General features: G+C 48.1%; 1 protein-coding gene across 1 annotated transcript in view; it reads left to right on the forward strand.

Moving 5' to 3' along the window:
• The window catches only part of CACNA1C (calcium voltage-gated channel subunit alpha1 C), a 650,688-nt gene that overhangs the window by 33,870 nt on the left and 590,898 nt on the right, over nucleotides 1-25,920 (forward strand). The window contains 1 exon segment of the mRNA XM_027592946.2: nucleotides 22,573-22,894. Coding sequence (XP_027448747.2) covers nucleotides 22,573-22,894 — 322 coding nt within the window.

A 25,920-nucleotide genomic window follows, 5' to 3' on the forward strand; every position in this document is an offset into this window, starting at 1 on the left:
AACTCTAGTTTTAGAGACAATTAGAGAATGTAGACAGTTGCAATGAGAGCCATAAAATAAGCAAGACATTGGAAAATACAGCTTTGGGAAGCCAAGAGAATCAGTGCTGTGTATCTTGAAGGAGACAAGCCTGACAGGAAGAGCCAATCTTTACATATTTGTAAAAAGTTGGTTTAAAAATTGTTTTAAAGGTGACGCTAGAGTAGATGTTCTTTTGTTACTCTGAACAAGAAGAAAGTATCTCACATTTTAGTGTGAGATTTTTAGGTAAGAGACAAAGAAAGAGTTCATGAATTCCAGAATTTGGGGATTTGGGGATAGGTTCCTGAGAGGTTAAGTCATACGCTTTCCTGGAAAACGCTGTGAGTGGGAGAGCCCATCTCAGGTGCCCTATAAGTGACCTGCTGGGTGGCGGGAGGTGGTTGAGCAAGCTCATAATCTTTTCCTCATTCTGTAAATCTAGAAGAAATAAGCTGAGTGTCATGTTTTTTTTGGCTCATACGCCTTTTGAGAGATGCTCATAGTTAAAATATTTGTCTCTGGGTAGTATTTCCCAATGATGTCCTAAGTGGAAGGGAGTATTTTCTTGTAAGGTTTCAAGTACTACGATGCCTGAATTCCATTACTTATTTTATCATGCACTCACTCTGCAGGTTACCGACTTGGGCATTCTTTAGATGGTCTGCTTATCTAGTAAGTCGGAATGGGATGGAATGAACGTTCAGGAAGTTTGGGTGAGAAGGAATTCATGTTTCTAACAGGTTTTAGAGTACGTGCGTCAAACATCCTATACAACTATACTGGTGTAGGTAGTTCTCTGCATCTTTGCTCTTTGGTTCTTGCCTTGGGACGTGTGTGGTTATTTGCAAATCCTACTTCTTAGAAATAGCTCTTTAAACTTGTGAGCCTCTGCCAGTGAGGCCTGAAGTGGTATACTCTGTGGGGTTGGGGGCTAAGGGAGGAGGGAGAGGAAGCTGGAAGTGAACACCTCAGCCCAGGGACCTAAATGTGGAGGCTGTGATCATGGTGGTTAAAGTACACCCTCTGCAGCCAGGCTGCTTGGTTTGAACCGGTGGCTTTGCACAAGTTAATTAGTTCCTCTGTGCCTCAGTCTTCTCATATGTAAAGTGGGCATAGCAAATGCTTACCTATGGATACACTGAGAGGATTAAATAAATTAATACGTGTAAAATTGTAAGAACAGGATCTGGCCCATATAATAAATGTTCTATAAGTATTACTTTTGAGCGAGAATTTCCAGAAGGTACCCCTGTCTTGTTTTCCTCCCTTATTACCTCAATAGGCCCCTTCCATACATTTTGAGGGCCCCGGGGCTGACTTTAAGCTTACAGACAAGAGGAGAAGGACCTTTCCACTGTTTTCATGCTGGCTTGAGTTATGTCAGGAGATGACTATCCATACACAGAGTAACAAACGTTTCCGCTGATAGAATTTAGTTGAAGTGGTTATTATATGTAATCACAGCATCGAGGGAGTATCAGAGGATACCACTACGTGAGGCTTGCACTCTCTTGATAGTCTTAAACCAATCAAGGAGATGCTAAACTGGTAAAGGAGGGCTTCCAGACCTGTATTATACTTCTGGTGTGGTCTGTGGGGCTCTGAGATTTTGTTCTTCAGAGTATAACCAAATTGAAGCTGGTCCCTGTTCCCAGGGAATCATTCTGCTTTTACCTCTGATTTTGTGTTCTTGAGTGATTTACCTGTTTAATGCCACATAAGGAAGGCTGGGGCAGGGTGCAGAGAAATGATATCATACAAGCATTTAGAGAATAGCTACATTTGTTTACTTACAGTCTGGCCCTCTTACAAAAGCCCTGATCCAGTTTCCCTGTCTCCTTGGCACTTGGTCTAACATCCTTGACCCTGTGGAAGCTGGCAGGAGAATAAGTACCACTTTGGAAGAATAGGATTAATTTGTAGGAGCTAAGGCCATATTCTTGAAAAATTAAACTCAACAAATGTTCATCAAGCACCTCTTATGTGGAAAGCACAATGCTGGGTGCTGTGTGAGGTACTTGGAGTAATAAGACTTGATTCCTGTCCTCAGTGAGCTCATGATCTTCTTGGGGAGACAAACACCTAAGTGAGTGCAGGAATCAAGGCAAGAGTAATGGGAACTCTCACACATGCTATGTTGTAAGAGGCCTTGGGGCTCCAGTTGGGCTCCTTTGGTGTATGTTATACACTCAGACACTTTTTGTTATTTTTTAATTTGTTTTATTGCGGTAAAAAAACACATAACATAAAATTTACCATTTTAACCACTTTTAAGTAAACAACTCAGTTGTGTTAAGTATAACCACATTTTTGTGAAAATATACTTCCAGAACTTTTTCATCTTGAAAAATGGAAACTCTATACCCTTTAAACAATTCCCATTTCCGCCAGCCCCTGGCAACCACCATTCTATTTTGTTTTATGAATTTGACTGTTTTACATACCTTATATAAGTAGAATCATGTGGTATTTGTCTTTTTTGTAACTGGCTTATTTCACTTAGAATAATGCTTGTGTGGTAGCCTGTGACAGGATTTCCTTCCTTTTTATGGCTGAATAATATTCCATTTCATGCATCTGTCACATTTTGCATGTCCGTTCATCTGTCAGGGGACATTTGTGTAGCTTCTGCCTCTTGGCTTCTGTGACTAACTCTGCTGTGAGCATGGGTGTACAGATATTTCTTCCAGACCTGCTTTCAGTTCATTTGGCTATATATTGAGAAGCAGAATTGCTGGATCATATGGTGATTCTATTTTTAACTTTTTGAGGACCCTGCATATTGTTTTTCACAGTAGCTGCACCAGTTTGCATTCTCACCAACAGTGCACAAGAGTTCCAATTTCTCCACATCCTTGTCAACACTTACTATTTTCTGTTGTTGTTGTTGTTGTTTGTTTTTGGCAGTAGCCATACTAGTTGATGTGAGGTGATATCTCATTGTGGTTTTGATTTGCCTTTCTTTGGTTATTAATTGAGCATCTTTTTGAATACTTATTCGTCATTTGTATATATCTTCTTTGGAGAAATGTTTATGCAAGTCCTTTACCCATTTTTTAATTGACTCCTAGAAACTTTTGTTTCTGTTCTATTCATACCACCCCCTGCCCCAGACATCAGGCACTGGCTGGCTTCTGAGGGCCTCGCAGGCTGAGGGCACTAAGGACTTTGCCCTCGAGGAGTCCCAGGAGCACGGCTTACCATTGCCATGGACCAGATAACCAAGACTGCTTAACTCTGCCTTCTCCCTGCTGCTTTCAACTTAGGATGATTTTATACACATGCAGTGCCGAGAGTATGAGTTTCCTATTGCCGCTGTAACAAATGATCACACACTCAGTGGCTTAAAAACACAGTCCTGAAGGTCAGAGGTATAAAGTGGGCAGTGCCCCATTCCTTCTGGAGGCTCTAGGGGAAGACTCTGTTTCCTTGCCTTTTCTAGCTGATGGAGGCCGTCTTCATCTTCAGAGCCAGCTGTGTAGCATCTTCTCCTTTCTCCTCTCCTGCCTCTCTCTTACAAGGATTCCTGTGATTATATCAGGGCCACCTGGATAATCCTGGATAATCTTCCCAACTCAAAATCAGCTCAATCACACCTGCAACGTTTCTTTGACTATATAAGGTAACTTATTCAGTTTCCGAGGATTAGGACTTGGGACATCTTGCAGGGGGGTGGGCATTACTCAGCCTGCCACACGGGCCTCGGCCGCATAAAGGGCAGTGGGCAGAGCAGTTTTTATAGGCCAGTTTCTCATTAGAAAGGCTTCAGCCTTGACCTGGGTTAGTAGAAACAGCGTGTAGAAATCTGGAGGCTGGGGCTCAAGTTTTGGCTTGACCTTGCCCTGGCTGTGGAGGCTAGGGCACACGGCTTGCTTTCTTGGGGTCTGAGCGTCCGTACCTCTGAGGGGAGATGCTGGGGCCAGATGGTCTCTAGGGCACTCCCAGCTCTGCGGTGCCCAAGCTTGCTCCCCTTCCTCACCCCCACTCTCCTTTCGTCTCCTCACATGGCTTTCTCCTGTTGGCTCAGGGAAAGCCTGAGGCGGTCCTGAAGGGGTAGGAGAGGACAACTAACTGTGTGAGGCTTTGTGAAGATAGCTGCTGGGTGCCAACGAAGGGAGGACAGGGAGCGCAGACACGAAGGGCACAGGGACTCTGTTATGTGGCTGGCCTCCTTCCTCCAGCCTGCACACGAAGTGTCCCTGGCACAAACAAATGGAACTGTTACCTGCCCTGGAAGCCTGATTGGGTCACACATAACTTGCATGGTAATTTCATACGAAACTTCAATTACCCTTTCTCCAGTTTAAGCCTGATAAGGTCAAATATTTGTAAGCTGCCAGCCAGATGGAAGCCGTGTCTCCCAAAGGCTCAGATGTTGTGTAACCCCCTCTGTGTGGTGACAGAGGAAGTATGAGAGAGTCTTGCCAGCTCTGGATGTGGCACGGAGGGCAAGACATCACTAGATGTTGGTTCTCTTTGGGATGGGCGGCCCAACTGTGCTCTGGAGTGGGCTGGGAGAAGTTGCTGGAGAACCCAGGGGCGGGGGGGGGGGAAGGAGGGTGTAACTCCTCGTGTCTCACACCACCCTTTAGCACTCAAGAGACAGTGTTGGTTTGAAATAATTAACCTCCAGTAAGCATGCGCTGGTGTTAGTGGATCCTGTTTATCCTTGTGATATTATTCCTGTTTCACCCAGAAGCAACCTGAGGACCACAGAGGTTAGGCTAACTTAGCAAAGATTACCCAGCTAAAAAGGGGAGTGTTGAGACTCAAACAGATCTGTCTCATTCCAAAACTCATCTTCTTTGTACCTTGGCACTTCATATCTCCTTCACCTGAAGCCATTGCCCTTGGGAGTGGAGTTTTGGGGCCACGGACAGATGAGGGGGAGGGAGGGGATCCACAGTCTGGAGGGGGTGACAGCTCGAAGAAACCACGTGCTCTGGCAGAGGCGAACTGAGCACTTTAGAAAGCTAAGCTGCCTGGAGCTAACCTTTGGGCCAGTCTCGCCTTGGCTGCTTCGGTTTCACGTCCAAATATAGTTGTGGACTCTGAAAGAGCAAGGTCCCTGGCTGGGCAGATGTTACTGGAGAGAGTGTGTGGGTGGGTGTCTGTGTGCGTGTCTGTGTGGGTGAATGTGCAACCCGAGGAGGCTGGTGGCTTGTCGAGGCAGGGAGAGCATCTCACGTGTCTGAGGCTCCCCCGGTGCCCGCCCCAGTGGGGCCCATACACCCAGATGTTCTTGAGCACTTACCCTGTGCTAGCACTGTGGGGGCCACAGAGTGGGAGGAAATGGGGCTCTGCGCTCAGGGTTATGTCTGAGCAGGGGGAGAAGCCACGCACATGCTTCAAGTAGATCTAAGGAAGGCAGCGGCAAAGGCCATGGCCTGCACAGAGGAAGGTGGTGGGGCTCTGTGCCTGAAAGTCCCACACTGGGGACATGCACATGTTTGTATATGCACATTCCTACATGTGTGTGCCTGTGATCCAGGGTGAACCTGTGTCATGTGGCAAGTTGCTTTCCTGGACCTTATCCTTGGCAGGCAGCAACTGCTTTCCCTACCCCCATCACTGACGCCTTTATACAATCTTGTGACCGCGGATAATTCGGGGTCAGTGAGTGGAGGGCTCCATAACTCCTTGGCTCAAGTGGGAAATTGGACCAAGCATTTGCCATCTTGAGTGGGAGTCCTAAGCTCCCAGTTTTATAAAGAAAACTGCCTTTCTTTATAAAGGCAAACAGTGATGCTCAGCAAACAGTATCTGTATTTGCAGGCTGCCAGGGGACCACCCAGTAGCAAAGCTATGTTTAGTCCATGCGTGTTTTATATTAAAGGGCACTTCAGTGGAGTACTGAGTGCATAGAGCAGATGAAAGCAAATGCCCCATTTGCCCCAATAACCTTCTCCACCTGCTAGCTCTGACCTTTAGAAAGATGCTTCCAGGTCACCCCAAAGATTCCACATCTCTGTTCTTATCCTCTGGGAGCTGTTAGCTCCCGTTTCACAGATTGGGAAAACCAAATAAATCTAGGAAGGCTGCCGAAGGAAACAGACATTCAAGGAGAGCTAATGAGCAGGTGACTGTGGTTCCAGCAGCATCCGGCTCCCAAACTTGAGTGCATCAGAGAGGACTAGGAAGAGCAGCTTACTAAGTCAGCAGATATTGCAGAAGCCGGGCACTGTGGAGAACAAACATTACATATCACGCCCTTAAGGAGTCATGGCCATCCTGGTCCATGTTTGTTGAGACTCAGGGGGGTGGCCCTATGTAAGTGGCTGCCCTATTAGGTAGGTGCTTTTTGGATTCAGTTATTTATTAGCATAAAGGAGGGAATTGAGGAGTGGGGTGGGGGCACTGAGCATCCCTCTAGGAAGCCTATTTCTTTTGCCAGCATGTTCCAAATGATAAACTCTTCTTTGCCACCCACATGCGAATTCTAGAATCAGCGAGTGCCAAAAAATGTATAGGATCTTAGAGATCATTTGGTAAACTCCTTCATTTTACCAACAAGGTAAACACAGGGGAGGAATTTGTCCAGAGTCACACGGCTCCCTAGTGGAGGAGGGAGGAGGAGAGCCATGTGCCCAGCCCTGGTCCTTGGTCTCTGTGGCCCAAGGTGAGCTGATGAAGAAGTGAGATAAGTTGGGGTTGAGTGTGCTTTGGTGGAAATGTGGAGGATCGTGAATTACTGACTCTGTTGAGGTGCCTGCAGAGGTTTTCGTGGTGCTGAGCCTGATGGCTCTTCTCAGTCCGGAGTCTCCCCACGCCTTTCTATTTTTGCAGGTCCCGGGATCCAGCTCACTTTAGTAACAGCATCAACAATAAGAGCAATACCGATTAATGCCTACTGTTCACTGAGAACTTCATATATGGCTGTGCCATGCCAAGTGCTTGTAAATGTCTTAAAATCCTTGAAACAGCTCAGAGGTCCCAGTGTCTCAGAGATGTTAACTAAGTTGCCCAGGCCCACGGGGCTTGTAAGTGGCTGCACAGAGTACAAACTTGGGTCTCGCGTGACTCCCGATCTTTGCCTTTAGCCACTCGACTTCGCAGCTTTCTTTTCTAGCTGCCACTCTCCACTCGATTCCCTTGCAGCCTGTCCCTAAAACTCAGTATTTACAGATCCCGTGTTCTTCTTTCCCTGCTGTCTTCATAGTCCAGCACTAGATTCACGTTGTCTTAGAGGTTACACCCCTCCTAATTACTGTGGGGACATAGTCGGAGGAGAGCCACACAAACAGGGTGACAAAGGTGTAGAGATGGTAGAGTTTTACAGCATTTCTGCAGCTCTGGTTTCTGCTCCGTTGAATCATACTCCATTCTGAGATGAAGAATGAAGGTGATGTTGACCTCTGCCTTCTAGTTTTGGGTTTTTAACAGTAGACTTTCCCGGCTGTCTGAGTCTGCTCTCTTTTGGCCCAGGCTTTCGCTGCACCTGAGGCCTGGGAAAGACTCTGGGCAGCACTAGAGTCCCACAATGGGAACTTGGGTCTCCAAGGACCCCCAACCTAGGTGCAACCCTTGCTCTGCCTCTCTGTCACACACGGGGACGGCCTCGTCAGATGTTTTCCTCAGTCTTCCAAGGAGGAAAAATGGAGAAGCGGGGCCAGGAGGCATCAGGTACTGCTGGCCTAGAAGGTGTCAGAAAAAGCCAGGCAGAAAGAAGAGAAAAGGCAGCTTGGGGCTCAGGAAGGAGAGGAAACACATACACACCCGTGGGGGAAGCTCAAGAGGTTCCTGGCTTCAAGAGGCTCTGAGGAAGGAGCGTGGATTTAAGATGCCAGTGAAATTGGAGGGCTTTGGGGGGTGGCTGAGTCCATCCTAGCCTGGGTCTCATTGGATGGGGGCCGTGTGCTTCTCTCTGCCTTGGTTTCATCATTAGCAGTGGGAATAATGTCACTTGTCTCCTCACCTAAAACTATCAGGACGCTGAGGAGAAATCCCATTCCTTCAGTGAACACTCTTTTTATACCTGATGTGTGTCAGGCGCTGGGCTAGGCACCAGAGCTACGGAGATGAACGCATTACAGCCTGCCCTGGAGACACTCCAGGTGCCCAGTGCAGAGCCTTTGGACAAGACTGAAACTGTGGAAAGCCAGGGATTGATCTAACGTTCCAATCACCCATCTCTCCCAGCCAAAGAGCTGACGCCTGGTATTGAATGGTGCTTGAGAACACCGTAGTTGTATTTGGACCTGAGTCTGGTTTCACTCAGTTGTGAAGACATGTTTGTGTATGTGCATATGTGATTTATTTGATAATTGGAAACAATTTATAACCAAAATTCTCTGCATCCTTTTCTGGGCCTGAGTCATGTGCTGAGGGCCTGAGCAGAAGGCAGTGCAGGGAAGCATGTGGGTAGGGGTAGAGACTTGTCCTGCTACACACCTCCCTCGGGACTGGGCTGAATTCACCCTCACCAGCCCTTCCTGAAGGATAGCTGCCTTCGCCTTCCAGCTCTCTGTTCCTGAGAAGACAGCCCCCCACTTCCTAGATCTCTTTCCTCTTGGAATGTTCAGGTCCAACACTCCTCTCTCTCTGCTCTTTATAAAAAATTAAATCAAAATTTTAATATTTTTATAGTATGTAAAACTCACATAATGTTTACCATCTTAATGTTTTTTTTTTTTTTTTTTTTTTAGTGTATGATTTAGTGGCATTACGTACATTCACATCATTGCTCTGCGGTCACCACCATCCTTTTTCATCTTTCCAGTGAAAGTCTGTACCCACTAAACACTAACTATCCCCCCTTCCCCGCCCCCAGGCCCTGGCAACCACCCCTCTACTCTCTGTCTCAATGGCTAGGACTCCTCTCAGTACCTCATAGAAGTGGAACCAGACAGTATTTATTTTATGACGGGCTGACTTCACTTAGCATCATGTTTTCAAGGTTCATCCATTTTGCAGCCTGTGTCCGAATTTCTTTCCTTTTTAAGACTGAATAACAGGCCATTGTATGTATAGGCCACGTTTTGTTTATTCATTCATCTGTCAGTGGACACTCGGGCTGTTTCCAACTCTTGGCCACGGTGAATAATGCGGCTCTGAACCTTGGTGCGCAGTATTTGTTCGAGTCCCTGCCTTCGGTTCTTTCGCGTATAGACTCAAAAGTGGCCTTGCTGCATCATACGGTAATTCTGTGTTTAATTTTTTGAGGAACCTCCAGACTACTTCCCATAACCATTGTACCATTTTACGTTCCCGCCAGGAGCGCACAAGGGCCGTCCTTCCTCTGCGTCCTTGCCAACACTTGCCATTTTCTGATATTTTTTTGATAATACTATCTCAGTGGGGGGAGGTGAAGGGCTCTCTCTGGCTCTGAGGACTTCCATGCGAACCACATGGAGCCCCCAGGGGTCACTGGGAAACCCTGGAATAATAAATTAGAAACAATACAAGGGCTGGAGGGTCCTATTCTCTCTGTTGCCCTTCCTCACTGAGTGGCCCCTTCAGTTGGCCTTGCCCTGTGAGCAGATTTGGAGGCAGCCTCTGAGGATGGCCGAGCACACACTCGAGCCAGGAGCCCAGCCCGGGAGCAGATGGAGCTGGATGTCAGGCCAACTTTCTCGGCCCTGATCTTTGAGGTCTATGGGGAGGAGATCTGGGCACTGAGGAACTCAGGAGGAGTTCGACTGGCTGGGGAGGGGTGATGGGGGCAATGAGACCCAAGAGTTCTGGACCTGAGGCTCGGAGCTAGGAGACCTCTCATGGTGTTTGGTTGAGCCTCCTCATTCTCAAGAGGAGGAAACCAAAGGCCAAAGAAGGAAAGTGATGTGTCTGACTCACACAGAACAAAAATGGGTGTTGAAGTGGGGACTGGAATTCGGCTCTCTTGACTTCTGGTCTGGTTCTTCTCTCACCAAACTCGGGAAATAGTCGAGATGCCCTCATAGCTCTTTGAAGCTTAATGTTTACCAAGGAACAGCAGTCTCGGGGGGACTTGCTTATTTTTTCGTTGCCTTCCACCTTCTTGTCTGCCTGCTCTCTGGCAGAGGTTTTGTGGGGATTAATGAGATAAATGGCTTTGACGTTTCCAAATGAAAGAAGCATTATGCTTTATACAAAGCATTGCTATTAAGTAGCCTGCGAGTGCAGAGGAATAAGCTAATGTCTTTCTTTTGTCCCACCCTAATGAGAATTAGAGACATCAGGAGGAGGACAAATGGGCTGTGTACGGGTGTTTGCGTGCATTATGTTTTTAGTGTGTAAATATGTGCAGCCCCCCCCATGCACATGCACACAGTGCAAGCCCACGGCTAATGGAAAAAGAACCTCAGAGCCTTTCACCAAGAGGGGTTCCTTGCAAAATGGATCACTGTTTTCAATGATCTCTGGAATCTTCTGTATTCTGAATTCTCTGGATAGATTCACTTTTTCACAAACGGACACAATTAAATTTGTGTGTGAGATATAACAGTTTTCACGAGATGGTTGCTTAACGTGGAGGGTGTGCTTCTGGGAAAAAGATTTTTTTTTTTTATAAAACAGCTTTCATATTTTATTTTACTTCATTGGTAATGAGGTATTCTTTGGTGCCTTGAGGCTTTATATGTGGACATCTGTGGAAGGATTCTTATTAAGTGTCTTTATATTTGGGAGTACTTTCATAGACCTAATCTCATTTAGTCTTTACTATTGTCCTGTGAGGAATGTATTCTTATCTGTATTTTACAGATGAGCAAACTGAGAAGTGTGTATCACTTGGTGCTCAGCAGTGTGGGTGGTGGTAGGAGTGACAGTCACGGGGTCAGCGGCCTGGGCTCTTGATGCTGGGAGGTTGTGCTCCAGCCGGAGGAAGTCCCCTCCCTCCTTCCAGTGTCTCATTCTGCTGCAGCTTCTTTGAAGGACTGGTGCTGATATGGATGGCACCCCTCGGACCTGGGGCCCGAACCCAGGGGTCCTGGTGTCTTTCTCTAGGATGCATACCCATACCTGTTCATACCTTCTAGGGCCCAGTTGATATTTAATGGAATTGTTGTTACGAATCAAGATGACATGAAAAAAGAAAGCATCTTGCCCATATATATATATTGGCTAATTTTCCAATGAACCATTTCACTGTATCCTAAACCTAGACACCTTTGTTTACAGAGCGCTGCAGCTGGAGACCCAGGGGTGCAATTATCCTTTCTCCCGAGCTTAGGTTCGAGGCAGCAGAGGGCTACACAAAGGTGCATGTTGAGTTTTCATGGGACTCCTTGTTTCTCTGTGGCTGCAGGCAGATGCTTGTGTTTTCCTGCGGTGCTGGGGATCAGGAGGAGGCTCCAGGCAGGCTAGGAAGGTGGGCGGCCCGTTTGCCAGGTGGGGTCTGAGTGCATGCCCTTTCCCCCAGCCCCCTCAGAATGGGTCTGGCAACAGCTTGACAAGAATCTGATACCAGTTTGGCTACGGTATTTTGGAAGTACACTTAAATGATAAACCAAAACCATAACTTTTTTCCCTTCTGATCACCAAAGAATTATTTACTGTACAGAATTTGGAAAATATAGTAATTTCAAAAGAGCTAGTTCTTACAAGGCTCTTACCCTCAGCACTATTCTGAGAGTTTTATATTTATGAACTCATTTGATCATCATAATAATGCCATGTAATAGGCAATGTTATGGTTTCTATTTTACAAATAAGGAATCTTGGGTACCGAGAGGTGAGGTGACCTTTCCAGCCACACAAGTAGTGACTAGCAGAACTAGAATTTGCATCTAGACTGCCTGGTTTCCAAGTCCATGGCCCTGAGTTCTAGGCTAAACTGCTTCTCTGCAAATAAATGTGGCTACCTGAAGATAACCACTAGTCTTCCATCCTTCCTTCCTTCCTCTTTCCTTCCTCCTTCCTCCCTTCCTCCTTCCTTCTTCCTCCCTCCTTCCTTCCTTCCATCCTTCCTTCCTCTTTCCTTCCTTCCTTCCTCCCTTCCTCCTTCCTCCCTTCCTCCTTCCTCCCTTCCTCCTTCCTTCCTTCCTTCCTTCCTTCCTTCCTTCCTTCCTTCCTTCCTTCCTTCCTTCCTTCCTTCCTTCCTTCCTTCCTTCCCTCTCTCCCTCCCTCCCTCCCTCCTTCCTTCCTACCATTTTTGTAAATTTTTATTCTAGCCATTTACAGGACAAAAATCTAGATAGACACAGGGCACCTGGGTGGCTCAATGGGTTACGTGTCTGCCTTCAGCTCAGGTCATGATCCCGGGTCCTGGGGTGAAGCCCTGCATCGTGCTCCCTGCTTAGTGGGGAGCCTGCTTCTACCTCTCCTTCCCACCTGTGTGCTCTCTCTCATTATCTCCGTCACTGTCTCTCTCTCTCAAATAAAATCTTAAAAAAAAAAGATGCTCTCTCCTCCCTCTGCCCCTCTCTAAAAAAAATTTAAAAGAATCTAAATAGACACATAAGTCTATCAATGGTGCTTTTTCTGAGGTAGAGGACTTTCTAAGATAAACATTTTTAAATTGTTGGACTTTTCTGTTTTTCAACAATAAGTGTGCTTTCCTTTCAAGTTTAGTAAAAACAATAGAGATCTTAAATCCTTTTTTCATGCTCTTGATCTAGAAAGATGACTTTTTAAAAGACTGAAGTATAGTTGAACCACTAGGAATATTTCTGTGTATTTCCTTCTAGTCTTTCTTCCATGGAAAAATAAGTGTCTTTTTAAAAATTGGGGCCTGGGGCACCTGGGTGGCTCAGTCATTAAGCGTCTGCCTTCAGCTCAGGTCATGATCCCAGGGTCCTGGGTTCGAGCCCTGCATCGGGCTCCCTGCTCCGCGGGAAGCCTGCTTCTCCCTCTCCCACTCCCCCTGCTTGTGTTCCCTCTCTCACTGTGTCTCTCTCTGTCAAATAAATAAATAAAATCTTAAAAAAATTAAAAATTGGGGTCCAATTTTTAAAGTCCAGTACATATATTTTTGGGCCCTGTTTCTGTTGCTTAATATCATGTGAAATTTTTTTCTATATTGTTTTTCAAAACATAATTTTTATGGCTTCTAAAATTCTATTATGTGGACGTGCATAGGCCAGTCCCCCTGTGATGGGCTTGTAGGTGATTTTCAATTAGGTGTTGGTATAATTTACACTGTGGTGAATACCCGGGTATGTTGCTTTGCTGAAGTCTTGGGTAGCTTCTGAGAAGGGTAGTGGAATGATTGATTTCCTTTTTTTTTTCTAAAGATTTTATTTATTTATTTGATAGAGACACAGCGAGAGAGGGAACACAAGCAGGGGGAGTGGGAGAGGGAGAAGCAGGCTTCTCGTAGAGCAGGGAGCCCGATGTGGGGCTCGATCCCAGGACCCTGGGACCATGACCTGAGCTGAAGGCAGACGCTTAAAGGACTGAGCCACCCAGGCGTCCCCGAATGATTGAATTCCTTAAAGACTCTCATTAGGTGTGCTAAATTGCTTTCCCTACAGGGCTGATCAGCGCATGCTTCCAGCTGGGCAGGGTTCTGGAGTTCAGCTTCCCCTGCCCCCAGCAGGGCTGAAGAGACTCCAGGCACAGTCAGACCTTCTCTCCCATAGAACAGAACCTCTCCTGGCCTGGAGGGTCTGAGTCTGTGAGCTCTGAGCCTCAGCAGGGCTGCGCTGCCATATGCCATTCCTCTGTGGCAGTGTGGCTGGGCATTCACAGGCAGAGAATGGAGTCAGGAATTACTGCTGGTTCCCAAGGGAGCTCTGCCCACTTCACTGGGTGCAGTATGTGGGCAGCTGAGGATTAGCCAAGTGAGTCTTCCTGTGTCACCCCATCCTCCCAGGTGGTGAGAAGGAAGGAGGTTGGGACCACTGGATATACTAAAAACTGTCCTCCCAAGATGGTGCTGCCTCATAGGTTCTCGTTCTGGTGATTGGGAGAGGTGCAGAGACTCCAGGTCTCTGTTTTCCTACCAATAAAATGGGGCCAAAGCAGCAAAACCCTCTATGTCTTGGGGCAAGAAGTTGAAGTAATTAAAAATGTCATGGGAAAAAAATGTAATGGGACAATTACACTTTGAGATATTCAATCATTTGTTCAACACATCTTTGTTGGACACACACCATAGTCCAGGCTGTTCTGGACTCTGGGGAATACAGTGGTGAACAAAATAGACAAAGGTGCCTGCTTCCTGGGGCTTCCCTTCTACTGGGGGATAAGAAACAAATATTCACCTAACATATGAAATAAACACAGAAGGGGCTCAGTCAGTTAAGTGTCAGACTCCTGATTTTCACTCAGGTCATGATCTCAGGATTGTGGGATCGAGCCCCCTGTTGGCCTCCGCACGCAGCAGGGTGTCTGCTTAAGGTTCTTTCCCTCTCTCTCTGCCCCTCCACTTGCGCACTCCCTCTTTTTCTAAAGAAAGAAAGAAACACACATATATGACATTCTAATCTAAAATAATTGAATAACATCATCTCTGTAAACTTCTGTATAGAAATCTCTGAAGGCCAAATAAAAATTCTGCAAAAGAACTTCCACATGGCAAATGTGTTTTGAGCACCTACTAGGTGACAGTCTGCTGGGTTTCTGAGGCCACAAAGCTGGGTCCTGCTCTCAAGGAGCTTACAGATCACTGGGAGAATAGAAGAAGGGCCCACATACCAGAGTGTAACCCCTCTCAGGCACTCATTAGTCATTGCCAAGGAGACCAGGAGCCAGTGTTTGGTCAGTGTTGTGCCAGGCTTGTGGCACTCTTCCTGCCTGTCCCAGACATTGGCATCCAGAAGGCTTTCTGTTTTTCTAGCTGGTATCTGACCTCAGTCAGGACTGCATCTATTTCTTTCCATGGGAGTCCCTCAGAGGTTTCCTTTTCCTTTCTTTCTCTCCTTGTGACTAGCTGCCCTGTGAAGAACAGAGAAAAGATTTAGTTTGCTGGATCACTAGAAGGTGTGAATGACAGTAGCTTGACCACTCTTCCTGTCAGCTTGGGCTTCTGAAATACTCCAGGTTCTTTGCTTTGGCCCTGTCATTAGAGAGGAGTAGGGTGTAGAACAGGAAAGACATGGTTTTATTTAAGGCAGTGTCTGAATGATTTAGTCGGGGGGATGGCCACAGATATCCTTGGGTCCTTGTCTTTGTTTCGGAGCAGGTTTGACTGCTGTGGCCAAGGGTCTGTTCTGAGCATCTGCTTCTCTCATGATCAGTGTTTGTAGAAGGGTGAGGGAAGAGTGGACGAGAATGCTGTCGAAAAGAGTGTGAAATGTCTCCAGTGAGAGGTAGAGGCAGCAGATGTGACACACTGCGAAGACCCTTTGGGTGCTCGGTCTGGGGAGAGGGTTCCACGTCAGCTGGGATGTCCTGGGGATCTCTTAGGACCCACTCAGGTTGGGGGGAAGATTCAGCTTCCCCATCTGCCCCTTGGGATCATTAGTTTCTGTTCATTTGCCAAGAGGATTAGCCATTGAAAAATGACTTTTTGTTTCTAATGTTGTTTGTTGGGTCTCAGACTCTCTTATGCTTTGAACACATGCCTTTTTGCATAGGGTGGTTATTTCCTGATCAGAAAATCCACCCACCTATCAGCATCTGAATTGGTTCTTGATTGCTTGTTTTGAAAAGTTCCATCACAAATCATGCTTTTTGCATTAGGACTTCCTCTTAATGTAGGCCTGTGCTGTCCTGTATGATAGCCACTAGCCATCTGTAGCTATTTATATGTAAATTAATTGAAATTAAATAAAATTTAAAATGTAGTTCTGTAGTTGCACTTGCTACATTTCAAGTGCTTAAGAGTCAGCAACGGCTGGTGGCTACCATATTGGGCATCGAAGAATGAATAGAACATTTTCATCACTGTAGATGTTCTATTAGACAGCGAGGCTATAGACCATATGTCTCAGTCAGAGTTCAGACCTACAGTAGACACTGCCATAGTCTTTTTGAGAGGAAACATAGTTAATACAGGAATTTAAGGGCTTACAAAATCATTGGAAGGGTTGGGAGAGCAGGATCTAGGTCAGACCTCTAGGAATGACTCCCGGAATAAGGCTGTAGAGCTGGCCCACCAAGGGGACCGAGACTCTGGTATAATTAGGAAGCTGGGGAATCTGGAAGCCCAAGAGCTGGCTCCAGGATCACACCCCCTTATCCACGTTCCAGTCATTGGGAAAGCATCGCCAGAGCCTCACCGGCCTTGTAGCAGTGAAATAGATGCTCTCCCCACCAGACTTAGTTTCATTCATTTGAGTTGGCCAAACTCCATAGCCACATCAGGAAGTCCAGCTATGAGGAAGGTTGGAAATTAGAATTTTTAGCTCTTTGGCATCTGTAGGACAGGCAGGCACAGCAGAAGGAGGTTGGAAGAGCTGCTGAGTTAGTCTACTGGTCTACCCTATCTGCCCCATGGGGGTGAGCCAGAGCTGATCCTTCTCTGCATGGGCACCACTGGGCTTAAGACAGATAGGGCCTCGGGTATCTTAAGACCAGGAGAGAGAATCTTCCCCGTTTGAGTTTCCCAGCTATCTCTGTAACACTCTGGATAGATAAGATTAATGGCCTCCTGCTTTCTAGTCATTTTGGCCTTTAATGGGCAGAGAAAGCACAGTTTCTGTTTCAGGTTGGCTGCTACACTCTAAAAGAGAATGGAGGCCCCTGGTCACCACGGTGAAATTACAGACAGCAAAAGCGGAATGGGCTTCTACAAAGGTCTCAGGTGACACCCTGGCCTGAGAGAAAGCATTTCCTTTGCACTGGAGAGATTGCTAAGTGAGAGAGTGGTTAGGACGTTAGGAGGAAATGCATTTTCCGTTCTCTCCCTGCCCAGTGTGAACTGCTGCTTCTTGCTCTCCGTAAATTGATTTGCGTTGCAGTTGTGGGTACAAAGTCTCATCTTTAGCAGTGACCTCCCTTGTGCCCAGATGAAGGTGCTAAGGCTAAGAGGGAGGTTGTGCTGTCGAAGTTCATCTGTAGCACTGTACTTTTCTCTACACACATGGCTAATTGGGGATCTCTTTATCGTGCCGGGAGTTTGGGCATCTCTATTCAAGGGTAGTATGGAGGCAGGGAGATGGGGCGCCCACTGGCAGCCAGTCTTTGAACTCTGCATATTTACATTAGAGGATCCAGGTCAGGGGTTTTGAGAAGGAATTATTTAAGCCCAAACCTGAGGTGAGAGAAGGACTCACTAAGCTAAAAGCAGAGGGAATAACATTCTAAGTACATGCAAAGGTACTGCAGCATTTAAGAAGTGAGCATTTTGGAGGAGTGAAATTAGGCTCATATGTGAGGATTGCATTGGACCAGGCTGAGAGGGGAATGAGATGAGCTCAGAGAAGTGACCGGCGCCAGCGCCTATGTGGGCTTCATAAGTCATGGCAACAAGTCCAGATTTTGAAGAGATTTATCTAGGAGAATGACAGGACCTGATTTATGATTTCTATTTCTAAAAGGTCACTCTGGCTGCTGCATGGAGATTGGATTGGGGATAGGCAAAGAGAGAGAGAGAAATGTCAGGGGGCCACTGCAGCATTCTGGGCAAGAAACAGGTGGAGACCTGGACTAGGGAGTGGTGGGGGAGAAGGAAGTCATGGCTCACAACCTCTTCCTTCAGAAATCTCCCCCACAACCCTGTCCCAGAAGTAAGTGGAAGAGCCTGAAGAAGCCCATGCTTTAGGGCATAGATGGACTGACTCCCTCAGTTTCTAGTGTTTAACTGTTACCCGCCTTCATCTTTATCATGACATCATCATATTGCTGTTGTTAGCAAGTAGATACTGAACGTCTTCTGCAATAACGCCCTGGATCAGGTACATGTATGGAGATGGATTAAAGGGAAAATGAAATCCACTTTTTCATCACCGAACACCTTCCAGGTCCCCAGCTCCACGCCTTACTCACAGGGATACCAAGGAAGCATAAGCCACTGCCTCCGGACTTGGACTCTTTCCTAGGACCTTGCAGAGCAGAATGACCTGTGGCTGACCAGTCTGTACAGGGGTGTTGCCCTCGTCCTGGTCCCTTGGAGAAGCAGCAGCCCCTGTGTGCGGGAGGAGGGAGCTGCTCTCTGAAGTCAGGCGAGCTGGGCCATTTGACAAATGGGAATCATTTTCTTCTGTGTGAGGGCGAGGTCGCCGCTGTGGGCATCCACCTGTTTGTATGTGGCCTGATCTGCTGAGCCGCTGCTCTGGGGCTCATTCAGGGACAAGAATACCAGTAAAAATAGTTTAGTAAGGCAGGAGCCAGAGCAGGCTTAAATGGTGGCATCTTTTCAGCTGGCAGCCAGGAGACAGAGCTTTGAATCAGCTTTATAATTTGAAAATTGGTCTCTTTGCATTGGGTGGTTATTTCGTGCTAACAAAAGCCATCAGGGACACAAGGCTGCTTGCCCTTCCTCCATGGCACTGCTCTGGGTTCAAAAGCATTGAACCGAAGGTGGTTATTTTCCATTCCTGGGATTCTTGGATAGTGGTGCCCCCTTCCTGAGTGGGACCTGGAGATACTAAAAGAGCCTCGGGTCTGGGTAGGGAGCCATCCCAGGGGATGAGGGGAGATTGCTGGGAGAAGGGGAGGCTAAGCTGGGCCCTGAAGCATAGCCCCAGTGGGAGGCTAACCCGGAGGGGCCGCACCTGTATCGCCCGTGTGTGACTCCGTGTTTACCATGGCAGTGCCCTTAGTCAGGTCACAGGGCTGTAGCAGTGCTCAGAGCTTCCAGGACCAAAATAATGGAGGTTGTTTTTTTGTTCTTTGGCTAGGGAGAGGTTGACATTCCATTTTTCCCCATGGGCTTCTTTGTATGTGCTTTCTCCAGATGGAGTGCTCCAAAGAGGTCCTTGTGCTCTGGGAACATAAAGAAGGTCACCCATGGTGCAGGGTGGCTCAGAAGTCAGCCTGCCAGGACCTGGCTTTTAGAACCACATCTTGGCTCTGCGGAGCCCTGGTCACCTTGCTCTCCATGTCACCACCTCAGGGTGCATAGGACACACCCTTCACGCAGCCTTTCTGAGGCCATGGATGTGTTCTCATGCCAGTGCTTCCTGCCTTCTTCCAAAGCATTGTCTAAACACTCCAGGATGGCTCGGTTTTTGGAACTAGCAAGTAGTAGGAGAGAGGAGGATGAAGACAGTGCTTGGGAATGAATCCAAAGATGGGTTTGAAGACAGCAGTCTGCAAGAAGGTATGAGGTGCTGTGGGCTTGTGAGAAGAGATTTGGGGTCTGGAGGGGCTGACAGTGCTGAAGACATAGGCTGCTTTTATGTATGGGAAGAGAAGTTAGTCTAGGAAATAAAATAGAGTTGATTAAGTGTTGTCCGTGCTGGGCAAGGAGGGAGTCTAGGAAGGAAAAATTATAGATCACAGATTGAATGGACAAAACGAGAGTTCCAGTGCTCCCAGCAAACCCAGTAAGACATGAGATTAAGCCACAGGCTACTGGTCACTCCAACACAGCCCATAGAAACGGGGACACCTTCCACTTTCACTCATCCCAGGGCTGCCCTGAGGGTTACTGGAGAGGCTGTTCACACAGTGGACTCCTTCCTGTGAAGATTATGCCAAACGTAAAGGATGTTCTTAGGTTAGAAATGCAGCAGCCCCTTCAACCTCAAGGCCCATAAACCCAGTAGGAGACGTATGCTTTTCTTGTGGCCGTGGATGTGAGCACACACGTGTGTATGCATGTGGGGCGCATGGGTGAGTTCTGAGGAGGCGGAGTATAGTTTAGCAGTGAACCGTGAGTCCTGTGCGTGCTGCAGAAATCTTTCATTGTCTCACTTTGTGACCTTTAATGAGTCATACACTCCTTTGTTTTCTTATGTGTTAAATGGAGATACGAACACTTGCTGGTTACTGAAGCAGTTCTGATGCTTCGGGTGCCTTTATTAATTCAGATACTGCCTTCTAATTCCTTCCTCTGGGGTATCATAAGAAAAGCGAAGGCCCCAGTCATATTAGGGTCTTCCTAGCTTTATGCTTAGGATCCACACAGTGAGTGCAGGGAGGACAATGGCAAGGTATGTGAGAGAGAGAGGACTTCTCATAGGAAGTGTTTGGGTTCTCTATGATCCTGACATTCTGGGTAAAACACTTTACCCCCCGGGGGTGCGGCAGCTGCCTGGACCAGCTGGAGCAGAGGAAAGGAGGGGGGTGAATGGAGTAGATGGTGAGACAGGAGCGCGTGTCCCGTTGAGAATATAGCCATGAATTGAGTATAGCACAGAGGCAATTTTCCAGGCCCTGGGGAGTGGGCGTGGGGTCCTAATGCTACAGGGACCAGATGGCAATAGTGCAGGAGGCAACTGTCAGGGATCAGGAAGGCAGTGGGCCATCCGGTACTAAAGAAGACCTGATGTGCTCATCGTGGTATCACAGAGGGCTGGTAAATTCGTGGCATCTGTGATAGCATTCCCTACCGTTTGTACCCGTGGCAGACATCACTAAGCTATCATGACATACTTTCCTCTTGTACGTGGAGAAGTCTCAGAATCCTTTGGGTCCAGCATTTTGTGCAGTCATGTCAATCAATTGGTGTAAGAGTAGAAACTTATTTATTGTCTGTCATGGGTGTGATGACAGAAAGGACATAGATTTTGGAATTCAGCAGAAATGACAGCCCAGACAGGTACAATCTTTGTAGCGTTGAACAAGCATATTCGTCAGGTCTTTTTCAGTTGCGAAGGACAGAAACCCAATTCGAGTTAGCCTAAGCTAAGTTACTTAAGTAATATAACCAGAAAGCTCAGGGTCTTGCTACATCAGGAGCCTGGTGAGGATGTTAAAGTCCATCTCTAGGACAGAGTGTCTCTGAGTTCTGTCTGGCTAAGCCAGGTCATTGCTTATCCCCTGGGTGGGGGAGGGGACAGCGCTGAGGGCAACAGGGCTGGTGGTGGAGGCGATAGGGTCTAGACAGCTGGTCACACTGGGAGCAAAAGTCATCTTGAAGGTCAAACATAGAAGGATCAGTCCAAGATAAGAGTAGGGAGGGGTGGCTGGGAGAGGTGCCAAGTGTTCATCTGAATACTAGTGAGTTGCAGCGAGGAGAGGGAAGGGGCAGTTTGTTCTGGGCCCAGCAGCTTCCCTGGGAGAGCCGTGTGTACACTGAGCAGAGGAGAGGGCCCTTGCGGGGAGCCTTGGAAGCTACATATGTGCAACTGGTCTGGCTGCTCCAGCCACAGTTCTCTGGGCAACTGATTTGGCATCAGATGCCAGGCTCACTGCCCACACTATCACCCCATTCTCTGCTGCTTCTCTTGATCCCATGGCACCCAACCAGGTGACAAGTCTCAAGGCCATGCATCTGTTCTGGGGCATTCAGGTCTGGGCCCAGGCTGAGCTGATCCTGGGTAAACCTTGTAGGATTCTAGGGTGAGGCATCCAGCTGATCAGACGGAGGAATGCCCACCAAGTATGCATAGTGTCTTAGGGTCAGTCTTGAAGGCTTCAGTTGCCTTTATACCAGAGAAATGCAGATGCCTCTACTCTGGATTTCACTGGTTGCTGCACAGGTTTCCTCCCTGTGTCCCTCTACCCTCCCCTTGTCAATCCCTGCCATACACAGCTCCCTTTCCTGGATATCAAATGTTATGTAATGAATCACCCCAAAACAAAGTGGTTTATAGTAGCAAGCACCTGGCTGCCTCCCACAGTTTCTAGGGGTCAGGAATTGTTTGGGCTCTCCCATGAGGGTGCAGTCAGATGGTGGATGGAGCTGCTGGGGACTGTCTTGCAGTCTCTCCCTGCTTGTGGGCTTTCCGTGTTGGCTAGTATGGGCTTCCTCACCCCATGGCAGCCTCAGGGCATGCACATACTGTCATTTCTTATGTACTTTTTGGCCAAGATGGTCACCAAAGACCAACCCCATTTCAGGAGGAAGGGACATAGATCCTCTTTCTTAATGGTAGGGATGTCAAAGGATTTGCTGACATAACGTAAAACCATCACAGCCCCTGACCCCCTCCTATCCAGTCAACACTCATTGCCCAGATGGATTTGAGGTACCTGGATGTGATCTAACTTGGGTCCAATGCCTTCCTTTCATTATACTATTTTTGGTTTTTGGAACTTGGGTACAGAGACTTGAGTGAATTACACTCTTCAATTCATTGTGCATTTGTCATCATTGATTCATGCAATGATTCTCTCTCCATTCATTTATTCATTCATTCATTCACTCTTCCCTTTTATCCCCATATCCTACATTCCTTTTTCCCTCTTCACTTTCCTTAAACAACCATTCTGTTATATTTTATGCACCTCCTTTATGTGTATGTGTTCTTACAAATGTAAGTGACGTATATCATGTTGCATATGTACGGTTTTCTGTGCCCTCCTTTTCTCACTTGCTCCGTGTTTCCAGGTCCATACATGTGCCATGTGTGTATGCCGTAATGCATACATCTCATGTCTGATTGCCTACGATGAGTCGGTGAGATTGGAGAGGAGGAGCGACACATCCAGGGTCACACAGCTGAACTGGGACAAGAACAGTTTCCCTGACTCTTTTTGCTCAGCGGCACACATCCATGTTTTCATGCACCACCGCCCAGGCTCTTGCTGCAATAGTTTTGAAATAAGATTTAAAAAAAATTGCGAGTCTGTGTTCCTTTTCCGAGCTCTCCTGCTTTCTCCCTAGTAACTGCCGTCCTCTGTCCCCTCCTCCTGCAGGTTCCAACTATGGGAGCCCGCGCCCTGCTCATGCCAACATGAATGCCAATGCTGCTGCAGGGCTCGCCCCTGAGCACATCCCTACACCGGGGGCGGCCTTGTCCTGGCAGGCGGCCATTGACGCGGCCCGGCAGGCCAAGCTGATGGGGAGCGCCGGCAACGCGACCATCTCCACGGTCAGCTCCACACAGCGGAAGCGGCAGCAGTACGGGAAACCCAAGAAGCAGGGCAGCACGACGGCCACGCGCCCGCCCCGTGCCCTGCTCTGCCTGACTCTGAAGAACCCCATCCGGAGGGCGTGCATCAGCATCGTTGAATGGAAATATCCTTTGCGCTCTGGCTTGGGCAGTGTCCCCCCCGGGACCCTGGGTGGGGCTGGCCCCAGGCTCGCTCCCAGACTGTCTTCATCACTGGGGCGCTATGTAAATGCAGAGTTTTAGGTGCTACCCGAGACTCAGTGACTCAGAATGTTTGGGGATAGGGCCCAGGAATCTGCTGGAGTAACAAGCAGGGTCTTTTTTTTCATATATCTTTTTCATACCATGAGCAGCATTTGAGAAAGTGATCCTGAGAGGTCGTATCATCTCACCTAGCCGAGCCTGTCCAGGGATCTGCTGGTGTGTTGGGTGAATAGTGGTTACATACCCCATAGCCTTCTTTGGCTCCTGTGTCATGGCACTGGCGTAGTTTCATGACCTCCACTCTCTCTAGGAGGAGGAAGCCCGAGAAGTGCGAGAGGGTAGTGGTCAGTGACCCACCCTGGCTCGTGGTTCTCAAACTTGGCTGCACATTGGCATCTCCTGGAAAGTTGTAACAAAATACAGGTGCCTGAGCCCCATGCAGGCATATGTCAAAGTTCTCCAGGTGATTCTCATGTGCAGCCGAAGTGGAGAACACTGCCTGGGAGTTTTAACCACAGACCCACATTGTATGCATAGAACCCAGTGAGTGGGCCCTTCAGAGAAAATGGCTTTGGAGGGCCAGGCTCTCACTGTGGAATTACAGGCCCCTTAACGTCATTGGAATTGTGGGGTGGTGGAGATCGAAAGGAGCTTCAAGATGAGTAGGTCCACCCCTGACTTTGCCCAGTGATGACATTGAGCCCCACGTGGTCATACATTAGTGACAGACAGGTGAACTCTGGTACTTAGTGTTGGGCATTTTCATAATAAGAATTCATTCAGGCAGTGCTACCACGTCTCCTACCATGTCTCCTGGGGCTCAGGTTAGGAGGGTTCCATGTCATTCATGAGTTTCCATGGAAAGATTGAGAAGCCTTAGTAGGTAGTGGTTGAAAGGCAAAAGAAGATGGCTTGGGAGGGAAGAGCTTCTGTTTAGCAAGACATGTCAGTTCTATAAATGTTTGAGCCCCTCAACTCAAAAAGTAACTTTAAGAGAAAGCAGCGTAAGCCGAGTGGCGGCTGGAGAGCTGGCCATCTGTCCTGAGTGGCCAAGCGTGCTTCCCGTCCCAGAGGACCGGGTGAGAGGCTCGGCTCTGGGCAGCCCCAGCATGCTGCTGTCATAAGAGCTCCATCAGAACCATGCAGTGGGAGAGCTGGGGGCCATGTGGGTCACACTCCCCCAAAGGGGAGGGCACTGAGGCCTGGAGAAGCTGAAGATCTTACCCAAATCACACAGCCTGCAACTGATAGAGCTGGATTTCAAATCCAAGTTCCCCAAGTCCCAGTCCATGTGCGTCCCACTCCCCGTGCACCCGTAGTGTAGAGGAGACATACTAGGGTAGGCTTTCAGGGGACACCGGCCAGCCCACTGGGACACAGAGGGACCTAGATCTGGGGCCTGAACTACCACGCCCCATCATGGCGCTGCCACCTGTGTTCTGAGTGGTCACAAGTCATTGGAATCACCAGAGCTTCTGTTTCCTCATCTTTAGTGGGCAGTAACCAAAGTATTAGCGAGGGCTGTGGAGTCTATGCCTGTGGAAGCATGCTCAGAAAAACATGTCAGGGGACGTATTCCGTGAGGATGAGTTGACTTCATCAAGTCTGTCTTCCCCTGCCGGGACGGACAGCTCCCTGACAGGCAGCACTGCAGGCAGAATGAAGTGCCAGGTGACGTACTAGCCTGGGAGGAAGGGAAGAGGGCAGATAGCAGCACACAGGGCAGGAGGGGGAGTGTGGAAGAGCAGGGCTTTGTAATGGCGGTGTCTGGTATGCTGTCCATGGAAACTGGTCACAGAGCCACAGGAGGCCCGAGGCAGGGACTCATGAAAAGACTGTTGACTGAGTCAGCAGCAGTGTTAGCTAGGCTGTGACCCAGTGCCACCTGTGGAGCTCAGCCGCTTCCCTGGTTGGGCAGAGGGGTGCTGCAGCCAGTCCACCTGGCGGAATGGGTCCTCCCCCCCCGCGGGGAAGGAAGCGGGCCCAGCCTCCGCACTGCTAGTCAGATGGCATTCCCAGACTGCCTTGGAAGGGTAGTTGGACAGGTCAGGAGATGGTCTGGTGTACTCGCTCGTCAGTGTTCCTTGAAAGAGTGGAATCTGATGCTGTCATTAAGAAGGAAAAACAGTTTAAAAAATGATCTGGCTGTCACAGGGTGACACAGTACGTTTCCAGATCTTACCTGGCATCTCCTCCACCTTGCACTCGTGGCTTTTCTTATCTGCCTGATTGGTTTCTTTACACATTATCGTCTCCGCAGTAGCCAGGGACTTTTAGCATAAGATGATGGATGGATAGCCTGGATTGGGGGAGGATGTAGAAGTGGTAGTATAAGAAACACCCCAAGCTTAGCCGCCACCCACTTTGGTGGAAGGAATGAGTTGATGTTTGAGGACAGGTACCTGAGGTCTGACTCGGTTGAACTGAGGTGCTGTAGCCCTGGTGGGGGGGGCGGGGCACAAGGGATCAGATGACGGGAATGAAACCAACCAGCCCCTGGGCCGAATGGGACTTTCCTAAGCAGGTGGGAAAGGGCTAGGAGGGAAGGGGTTTCATGGTAGGAGGTCTAAAGTATGAATTTTCTAAAAATGCTTTAGGGTAACTTCAGGATAGGTCAGCATAGAAATCAGCATAGAGTAAGTAGTCCTTACAAATTCTGACTTTGGAACCGGACTTCCTGAGTTTGAATCCCATCCTACCACAAGCTGTGTGACGTTGGGCAAGTTAACATTTCACCTCTCTGCTTCCTCAGTTAGAAATGGGGATGATAACTGCATACTCACTCGGGTGTTTGTGTGGAGCATTTAGAGCAGAGCCTGGCACAGAGTAAGCGCATGGTGTCAGCCACTGTCCTGCCTGCTGCTGTCCCTGTCATCAACACCACCAGTGTCATCCCTGCTTCCTTGGCCAACTCGGGGCAGCACAGCGTATCGGAGCAGATGAGTCA

This window comes from Zalophus californianus, chromosome 9 (assembly GCF_009762305.2).
Source record: "Zalophus californianus isolate mZalCal1 chromosome 9, mZalCal1.pri.v2, whole genome shotgun sequence".
In the NCBI taxonomy this organism is placed as follows: Eukaryota; Metazoa; Chordata; class Mammalia; order Carnivora; family Otariidae; genus Zalophus; species Zalophus californianus.